General features: G+C 37.8%; 1 protein-coding gene across 3 annotated transcripts in view; it reads right to left on the bottom strand.

Moving 5' to 3' along the window:
* Positions 1–3,158: 3,158 nt before the first annotated feature.
* kif26bb (kinesin family member 26Bb) overlaps positions 3,159–10,645 on the bottom strand; it is a 36,225-nt gene continuing 28,738 nt past the window's right edge. Inside the window, exons 13-15 of one of the 3 annotated variants that reach the window (XM_028041047.1) lie at positions 9,609–9,778; positions 7,948–8,098; positions 3,159–5,915 (exon numbers count right to left, since the gene is read on the bottom strand). In XM_028041047.1, coding sequence (XP_027896848.1) covers positions 5,716–5,915; positions 7,948–8,098; positions 9,609–9,778 — 521 coding nt within the window. In that variant the 3' untranslated portion in view covers positions 3,159–5,715. The remainder of the gene's footprint in view (positions 5,916–7,947; positions 8,099–9,608; positions 9,779–10,645) is intronic. The other 2 variants (XM_028041044.1, XM_028041046.1) reach the window with 2 other exon arrangements.

Raw genomic sequence — 10,645 nt, 5'->3', positions numbered from 1 at the left:
CACTACCTTCTGATTTATACTTCGTGGCAGTTTGTTACCAGGACAAAAAACGCTCATCTCTTAACACCAATTAGTAACAGAATGTTTTTAAAACATAAGCTCTTATGAAATAATGTTTATCTGCCAAGATACAAAAAATTTACAGTTAGTAAATTTTGCAAAAGTAAAAATCAGATGTTTACTTCGTGGCACTTGGTTACCAGAAAACGCATTAATCTCTTAGCAACAGATTGACAACAACTAGAAAATTCCTGAAGAAATTTAACCAGGGCCTGCCAAAGTGTGCCCGTCGGTTTGGACCCAGCGTTCTGATGCTAAAAAATAGCATCAATGCTAAGCTTAGCTAAAAAAAACTCCAAAGTAGCATGTGGAGAATCACAAGAATGTTGAATAACATGGACTTGCACCATTCAGTATGTTAAAATTAGTGTATAAGCTGAAATTATCCAAAATGCTAATGTTAGCCTAAATGCTGTGAGTAGCATTTGGGGTATCATTAGAATGTTGTCTGTAATAGACTTTCTCCATTCAGTATACTAAACATGGCTAATAAGTAAGAGAAATAGCTGAAAGCTTATTTAAGCTAAAAGGCTAATGCTATCCCATGTGACGATATGTTTGCACAGCAAGGCAGTTCATTAGCATTAGCATTAGCTAATGAACTGTGTGGACATTGAGTCCACACAGTTTGGATAAAGACCAGAATCTGCAGCAGCAAAAATGTGGAAGTGTTTTGAAAAAAATCCTGTTTCGGTGCCAAAGACGAGACGACTTCCTTGTCTCGCCCAGCACATCGTACACCTTGTCCGAAAGCAGCGACGACGTTGTGACGAGAACGCTGTTCTTCTCCAGAGAACAAGAGAAACCAAAGAGTGACTTGAATGAGGTGAAAGGATTTCTAGAGATCACCTTATTAGAAAACTAATTCTTACAGGAACAACAAATATTGTTATTGTTCAAAAAACACAAGACTTCTTCTGCTCTTTTGAAATGCTACTTAACAATAACTGTACAATTGGTGAATTTTTCAAAAAAGTGAAAGTAATTTTGTGTTTTTGTCATGGTGATCTCATCTCTTAACGCCAAATTATTAACAAGTGATATTTTATAAAACATAAGCTCTTTTGAAATATTGGTTGTCTGATGAGACACAAGAACTTTACAGTTGGTAAATTTTGAAAAAATAAAAATCAGATGTTTACTTCTTGGCACTTGGTTACCAGAAAATACGCTCATCTCTTGGCAACAGATTAACATCAAATATTGTTATTGTTCAAAAAACATAAGATTTCTTCTGCTCTTTTGAAATACTACTTATCTTAAACTACTTACTACTTAACAAGAATTGTGCAGTTGGTAAATTTTGCAGAAAAGTGAAAATATTTGTATTTTTATCACTGGTGGTGAATATCTGATAAAACAGACATTCAACACGAAAAGTAAAAATCTTCATGGCAGTTCGTGACCAGAAAGAAAAAATGTTCTTCTTTTAACACCAAATTAACTATTGTCTATAAAACATAAGCTCTTTGGAAATACTGCTCACCTGCTTGGACACAGGAAATTTACAGATGGTAAATTTTGCAAACATAAAAATCAGATGCTCATGTTAATATTTTCCAAAGATAAAAAAAGCTGGATGAATTAACTCCAGGCCCTCCTTCTGCTTGCTGAATCATTAAATCGGAAATGATCCAGTTTTATCCCTGCAACAGACGACAATAGAATCAGCTGTCAGAGCCTGCAAACCAGGAAGTACTTCACCCTGATGAATTACACAATTTCAACACATAACAAATAACAAACACATTTTTATGTTCAAAAGTTAGAAACCTTCGCTATTGTGGCAAAAGCGTTCAGTCCATTCAGTAATACTTGAAAATTATTGTCTGTTTTACAGTTTTAAACTGCAGGCGATACAATGTTCCCTCTCAGGTACACCGGTTCCCATTCAGGTCTCTTCTGAGGTCTTCTTGGATGATCAGGCTGCAGACACGGTGTTTACGGCAGCTCTCTGTTCTCTGTAGATGAACAGATGTATTATTTGTACTGCGATGGCCAATCTTGGGCAAAGATTGGCCATCGCCAATCTGGAGGTAATAACGGCATGAGACAAGAAGGAAAGGTCTTTTTTTGTTATCCTGAAAAGAAAGCAGAAAAGAGCAGAAACAAAAGTACAAAAGGTTAAATAAAAACAAAATGAAAAGCACTTTGAGTTGTCAACAAGTTTAAGCTTCTTATAAGAGTTGTTGATGCCCTCTTTGAGTAATTTTGGTTTTCTACAGCTTTGTGGTTTCTCCACTTATATAAAAACTCAAACAAATCACTTTGCAACTTTTTGAATACTCAACGTCAATGGCTTTATTTTCCATCTGTTCTTGAATTTTCATAGAATATAGCATAATTAGTTACTTTTGGAGAATTTTTAGCCTACTCCATAGTGTCTTATTTAAGTGATTTCTTGAGTCCACTGGTGTGGCAGTCTTCTAAATACAGTTTGACTTAAGACCATCATGGTCTGGATGTGTTTCTCCCTTCAATAAATTAAATAATCTCATGAAAGTTACATTTTGCGCTTACTCATCTTACTTTTTTGTGATTTTTCGGATGATTTATGACCAAAAAAAAGCAAAACAGAATAAGGAACAATGGGTTATTTTCTCTTTTTGTTATTAGAAACACTTAAATCAGAGTCCACGTTTTTCTCGACTCAGTCAGGACCCTCATGTGTTCAGTTAACCGGCGGAGTCTCCTACATGCAGTTCTCAACACAGATAGCTATGATCTGTTTTGTTCTTCCCAGGCGTAGCAAAACAATAAATAAATGAAGCAGAAAAAGAAGAATGGCGCTGTTAAAGAAGCAGACATATCTGTGTTTGTGTGTGCAACTTTCCTGCTTTCTTTCCCCCTTTCTGCTGACTTTCTAATTGGGTTGCTTCAGGACTGAACTCTGCTTGGCCTCATTACCTCTTCTCCATCTACAGACTGGAAAACCCTCTCTGCGAGGAATTCATCTAATTATTTCTGCTTCACTACTGCTTTCTCCTTCTGCAAAAAACACAGTACATAAATATCCATCCATTACGAAGCGTTCCTTTTCTAATCACAAAACACAAAAGACGGAAGAGGGGGAAGGATAACACGCAATAGAAACAGACTACAGTGTCATGACTTTATTTTTTTCCCTAATTAAAGAATCTTCGAGCTGTAGTCATGTGTTCAAAGTTACCAACAACATGCTGATTCATATGCTTTACATTAAACACGCCGCATGTGTTTCACCTTTTTACAGCATTTCTGACCAATTGCAGTGCTTCGGTTCCTCCTCTGGGATTGGCTGAGAGCTCCTTGCGCGTGGCGACATCAGAAGTTCTTTCTCTTCTTGTCAAGCCGGAAGTAAAATCCACCGTTTTAAAATTATTTACCGATGCATTTAAAGTGTCCGTTTATCTATCCAAGACCACAGGAAGGAGAGAAATAATTCACATTAATGTTTCAGTAGGTAGTAACTCCGACAAAGTCAGTGTTGTCCTCAATCTCGGATTCTTAGTTATTCTTAGTCCTTCGCATGAGCTTTAAATAAGAAGAGGCGTAATTCATACAGTGTCAGCACCAAAAAAAAGTCTACTGTATATACAAGATGGCACCAAGGGTGATAGAGTATTCTCTTAAAAACAAAAAAAGACAGAAAAATAACAGTGACAATCAAGAATCCTCTCGCTCAAAAATGACAAGTTGACTTGTCCAAAATGGCTGAAGGTTTTTTTTTTTGTGGAGGTGCAAGCCTACTGTGAAGGTTCTCACCAAATTGATCAAAGAAAAAGTGCGTCCAAAATATTAATGTACAAAAAAACAAGCCAGTTTTTATTTTTGGTTGTGATTTCCTGTGCAGCAGCTAGTGTCCTGTTTGGTGTTCATTTAACCAAACAGGACAACTTAGTAAAAAACATCTCCACCTTAAATGTTGACTTTGAATCATTGGTTTCTGGTCTTCTGATGACGTTTTTAATATTCAGCACAGGAAAGGCTCAAAAATGTTATGCTAGCAACATACCTTTGCTAGCTACAAACATACCTAGCATATTTCTAACTCGTAAATTGTAACTTCCTCTACTAGAATTTACTAGCTACTTCTGTAGCTAAAATGTATGCTATTGCTGCTCCTACAACTAGCATATATTTATGCTACAGAAGTAAAGTAGTTCTGCAAAATACTAGCAGAACAAAAGACATGTTCTGTCTTTGTTTAGGAGACAGTAGAAGAATGTGTTATCCGCAGCACCAGTCAGAAGTTTACAGGCAGTCATCAAGGGAATTAATGTTTTAATAATTCATTACTGATTCTTTTCTACTGTTGTTTTCCAGGGTGGGCTGATAACATGACCTCAATGAATTTAATTCTAAAAAAATGTTTCTGTTTTCCATTATTTCCCAAAGTTCAGATTGATTCCTACAGACTTATACTGTATATAGTAATATCTGGGTAAATAGCCCTTCACTAAAATGTAGAGGAACCACATGCTTTTTATAAGTACCGACAAAATCCCAACACAATTCTGGCTGAATATTTGACCACAGTTTGTCAGAATTTGTTGTGTTTGTTAAAATAGTTTCCTAGAACTACTGAAGGAAATGACACAAAAAACTCAGAAATGTAAACAAGAGTAGAGTGGCGTCAGATTTTAGTGGTTGTAGGATTTCTCTTTTGTCTTTGTCAAAAGACCATGAGCCATTTGTCCATGAGCGCCGGATACACACGTTTGTTTTCGTTACATTTACCCAGAATGCCCTTCGCTATGGTCCATTTCCTGCTGTTGGAGCAGTCTATGGTCTGCTTGACATTCACATTTGCATTCAAACTGCACAAGAGTTCACTTCAACTGAAATGAGATGGAGTTTCTGAGGCGGACCACAGTTAAGCTTTTTTGCTCCACATCAAAGTTTGATTAAGCATTCACACAAACCCAAAGCAACTGACTTTCTAGGCAAACGAACTAAAGCAGATTGAACACGACTGGTGTGAATGCACCCTAAGATGCTGAACATAGAGGGATAAATGCAGTGAAGTCCCACACAGAGCAGGTAACCTAGTCTCCCTATACTTACTTGGATAAAGGAGAACAACTACCCAACTTATGGGATCGCCAATTCCCCATTGACTGTCTCAGCATAAAAATAATAGAAAATGTAGTCAAAACGCAACTTTGACTACAAAACAAAAGTAATGTTTCTTTTTTTATCGAAGGCTCATGTGTTCCCCTTCCTAATACCACCCTGGGCAACTGCCGAGGAGTATCATCATGAACTGAGACTGCGTCGGCCAAGTGACAAAACCAGTCAAAGAAGAGGCTATCATTTCTGATAAGAATGGTCAAATATGCAGCAAGAATTATGCCTGACCCTTGCAGGTGGTCACTAAAATATTTAGTCTGTCTGAAACTTCCTAAGGAATATTTGACCAAATATCAGTGCAAAACAATGGTTCAAATTAGTTATTAAAAGGCCAACATTAATAGAAGTATAATGTGTTTGATAAGTGCTTGTAATCTTCTAAAGGCACTGTGAGTCTGGTGACTGGAAATTTCCTTCTGCATCATGCTGTGACTAATTTAAAACCATCAGATTTATTTGAAATCAGTCAAAGCAATAATCTCAGTCTCAATCGTTCAGGTATAAGGACATTTTAAAAAGGAATAAATCAGCCAACTTCTCAGGCTAGAATTGCTTCAAGGTTTTCTGCTGCTGCGCTTTTCGCCGTCGCTTCTTGCGGCGCCTCCTGGTGGACGCATTGAAGCAGGTGACCATCATGGTGTTGGCCTTGCAGAGGTTGACCCTGTTTTCCAGCCGAGCCGTGACCTCCTCAAGGGCCTCCAGGTGCTCCAGGGAGTCCACCTGGAAAGTCTGCCACACGTCGACTGGAGAGGGACAACAAGGTGACACTTAACGTCTGACACTGACCGCAGTTAGTGATGTATCTGTATTTGTGCTGCCGTTCCAAATCTGTAGTGTATAACTGTTATAAAAAATATATTGTTTTTACATATTTGTTGAAACTGGTATGGTAGCAGATAGATAATCTGTGAAATGAATTTGAGCTTCTTTGCCTTCTCCCAGTGCTAACTAGAAACAACCAATCAGAGCCAGGAGGCGGGTCTTCGCGCTGTCAATCACAATCCTTTCCAGTCTTACATTTGCATTATCAACCTTTTGCAAGCATTTCTCTCAGAAGAGCAATTTACAGAGTGATTTCATAATTTATTTTCCCTTTTCTTGAACTGAAAAAAAATGTCCTATTTAGTCAACTTCATTCATTTATATTTTTAAGATGATGTGCTGCCTTTCTACAGCAAATTTCTTCTACCCTTGACCAGTTAAATCATTAAAAGTCTGTTTATTTTACAGGCAGACCATAAGTAAACTGTGCCACCCGAGAGACTTTAAAGTTCTGCATAGCATTTACTTAAAAATTCATTCAGTTGTTCTGCGTAGTCGGGCTAATTAGTGTTGTAGCAACTATATTTTTTTAAATAGATTTTTTAGAAACAAATAAAATTTTGTCTAACTTATTTCATATTGTTCACATTTTGTTTTTTGTATGACATAAGTTATCACCACTACTCTAGTTTCACATTTTTCTGCTGCTTACAGCTCATTTTAAGTAACCATTGCATAAAATATAAAAGTTTGATGCTTAATCTCTATAAGAAATTAGGGATTTCTGAATTCATATTTGCAAAAAAAAACAAAAAATTGCCCGTCCTTCATATTTCTTCTGAGTCTGTGTTAAAATGCTCACTGGGCAGTAATACTTAAAGTGCAAGTGAGTGACTCTTTTTAATAACCCAACACCCATGATTCATTGACAGCTTTCTCCTTCCATAACAATTCACCCCTGGTGGTGTTTAATAAATAATTCACATCGACTGATGTGATTGTCAAAAACTCTTTCTGAAAGGTTGAACAGGGTTGTGTTGTTCAGCTGATACACGTGCCACATTTAAGTCGTAATAAGCAACTAATCAATTAAACGCACGATAAATTAAGACAAGCTCAATAACTTTCATTCTAATTATTTATATTCTTTGAATGGCTTTTTTTACAGAGACATTGTAGCCTGTTATATACTGTATATATATGTTTTTATTAGAAATGCACCGATTCACCTTTTCTCATTTCTAATATCTATTAGGAAACCGATATCTGAGGTGTAATATCGGCCGATACCGATCCGATATAGAAAATCAGTAATGAATTGACTTAAAATGTTTCTTTAAAAAAAAAAAAAAACAGACTTAAAAGTACTGAATTACAAATTTGACAACTCTACACCAGTACAGTACATTGAACTACACCAATAGCTTCATGAGCTTGGTCAAACATGCAAAAACAACTTTAATCTGTTCAGTCTGTGCAATTAGAGTAGACCAGCCAATGTAAAATAAAGAAACTGAAAATGACAAACTATATTTTGACTACCTTTGTCAAGCATGTAAACCTTTCAACAAACCTTTCAAATGGTTCAGAAAGTCCAAATAGGAATTCTAGATACAATGTAAAATAAATTAAGCATGACTTTGCTCAGAGCACAAAACGTAGAGTTAACTAAACAGATCTGCCCTTATGGATGCTCGATCTATGATTTTTTTCAATAGGGGACAGATATTAATATTGAATCAGTGCATCTCCAGTTATTATTTCCTTTTTGTTTGTTGTGTTTTATTATGACTGTCTTCCAGTTCCAGTGTTGTGTTCTTTTTCTTTTACAAAATTAAAGTTTATTGGTCTTTAAGAGTGCAAACTTGCATCATAACGCCATTATCAAAATAATATCCTCATTTATAACAACAATTACTAGAACAATTGTGACAGGCCTATGCAAGAACACAAAAGAAACTCTTCCTTGATAACTCTGGGAACTGAACAGAAACCAGAGAAGTTTTTACTGACACTCTTGGTTCCACTTGGCGGGTTCCAGCATGAGGTTGTGTTTGGCGTGCTCCAGTTCTCTCCTCAGTCTGTTGTACTTGACTCGGACCTCTGAGATCCTCTGCTGACGATGCTCCAAAAACCTCAGCTTGGCGCTGAAGCATCCACGGCCCTGAAACCACCAGTCCATACAAACACATTTCACTACTGCATTCTCTTCTCAAACGCTGCCCTGCATTGTTGGACTTTTATTGCACTTCCATGTTAGGTCTGTCTGTCCAAATGAGTCTTGAATGTAGGAAGGTAGAGTTAACAGATAAAACCTCTGGGGAGTTTTTATCTCTCCCAGAGGTAAAAAACCAAAATGTACGGTCGGATTGTGTTAATCTCAAAAACATCACGTTTAGGCGATGCAAACTCCCACCTGCAGGTGGTAGTGTTTCTTACACTGGTGCCTCAGTGTTACTTGATGTCAGGTTATAGACTGAGTGACAAAATGTCCTACTTTCCGTCAAGCGCAATATTGCAAAATTCCTTGCAAATATTTCGAAATTAGCGCCACAAAATCTGTGGTTTTGATCGCAAAAATTCACAAAAACAATCGTAAAATCCTGGAGCGACTGATCAACGTAAAAAGATGTTGAATGCAGACACTACAGATATCCCTGTACTGAACCTGTTGCCCCGGCAACGGAAATCTTGAATGAGCAGAAGACAATAGAGGAATGGACTCCTGGACAATACTTTAAAATTTGATTATCACAAAGACTTTCCATCTGATCTGAACAGCTTCAGCTATTTTCTAGATGTAGAAATGCGGTAGAGATGTGACACTGAGTGATTCTACAAAGTATTCAGTTCAATTCAAAAACAGATTGCAAAAGCTGCCACACTTTTCAGATTTTCACTTGTGAAACATTTTAAAAGCCATGCATTCTTTTCCTTTGCCTTCGCAATTATACCCTACTTTGTGTTGGTCTAACACATGAAATAACGTACGTTGAAGTTTGGGATTGCTGCAAGACAAAATGTGAAAAAGGGTCACGAGGTACGAAGTCTTTTGTATAAACTGCGACAGCGAAGCAGTGTGTAAAACTATACATTTAAGTGATTCTCCTTGATGAAGGATAACCTGCAGTCTGCACAGTTGTCTTTGCTTCCAGAGTGACTCTTTGTTCTCTCGGTTGCGGGGCACTGACCCAGTTTCCCCCATGTGCTCATTAAAATTGTATTAAAGTTGGCCGTGTCTGAGACTGGCGGAGATAGGCCAGAGTCTCAGGAGGCCTGACCCGCCGTCATCTGGGACATAACGTCACCGCATGCATCGCTTTTCTGCTTCTAGGCACATTTTAGCTGTTTATCCAGACTCACCTTACCAAGTGCAGCAACAATCTGTTTAAATTTTATTCACGCTAACAAGTAGCAACTAGGGGCTTTGTTTGTTCCCACTTTCCTTATATTTTTAGGCATTTATTTGGTGTTATGGCAAGGTCAATTCTTTTTTTTTTTCCAATGTGTAAAAAATTGATATGCATTATTTATCAAAATGGCTACTTTATGCGTTTACACATAAAAGAAGAACGAAAAAAGTACATTCTTCGGTGCTAGTTGCTATTAACCTCCAAAGGCAAAAATTTTAAAAAAGAAAAAAAAAAAACTGAAAATGAAAATGAAACCAGCACCTGTTTGTCAGCACCTGCTCTTTTCTGCATCCTGTGCACATTGTCGATCTCATAAACCTTGATCTCGTACGCCTCCGGTATTTCCCGCTCTGTCCAGTGGGAGCCCAGACCGCTAGCCGACCGTTTCAGGGGCAGGGCGGAGTCGTGGGACGGACGGCGCTGGTAGGAACCTGAGAGGGAGCAGAAGCGTGGTGAAGAGCTGCTTTACCACCACGTTCTCCTCCGTTTCACACACAGTCGTGACTGTTGATACGTATTACAGTTACCACTGAGTCGCTTCGTTTTACGATTGTTACCACCTTATGTGACAGACCATTGCAAAGCAGGGTGTAATTATGAAATGGAAGGAAAAGTATTCATGGCTTTAATGTTTCTTTTGCAAATGAAAATGTGGCATTTTTGTATTTATCCTCATTTTTAATTAAACGTGTAAAATTCAGTGCAGCCAGTTGCCTTCAAAAGTCTAACAATAAGTAAATAAAGTCAATCTGTGTGTAATTTAATCTCAGTATAAATCCAGCTCTTTTGTGAAGGCCTCATTGATTCTTAAAACTGTAGTGTGTAACTATTCTAAAAAATATTTTTTACATATTTGCTAAAACTGTCACTATGTCACAGTGTAATATGAAACAGATAATCTGAAATAAAAATAAGTAAATAAAAAATCAAGCTCCTCTGCATTCTCCCAGTGCTAACTAGAAACAACCAATGAGAGTCAGGAGGCGGGTCTTAGTGCTGTCAATCATCCTCCATGTGACACTGGTCATCCCTCTCTCTCCCCCCTCCCCTTTGCTCTCTGCTACCCTGCAGCTAGCACAGCCTCTCACGAATGCATGCTAAGACTAGCTAGCATGGTCATTGATAAAAGCGGAAAAGAGGTTTTCCTGGAATGGTGAGTAGTTTCTCCATCATCGGCACATTTAGCAGCAAACAGGAGGTTGATTGACAGCGCTCAGACCCGCCCCCTGGATCTGACTGGCCGTTTTTGGTTGGGAGCGGTTCATTTCTTCAGATGGCAGTGGTAGCTCAAACTGTCA

The sequence above is a fragment of the Xiphophorus couchianus genome, chromosome 15 (genome assembly GCF_001444195.1).
Source record: "Xiphophorus couchianus chromosome 15, X_couchianus-1.0, whole genome shotgun sequence".
Lineage (NCBI taxonomy): Eukaryota > Metazoa > Chordata > Actinopteri > Cyprinodontiformes > Poeciliidae > Xiphophorus > Xiphophorus couchianus.
This window is presented reverse-complemented; position numbering and strand designations above follow the sequence as displayed.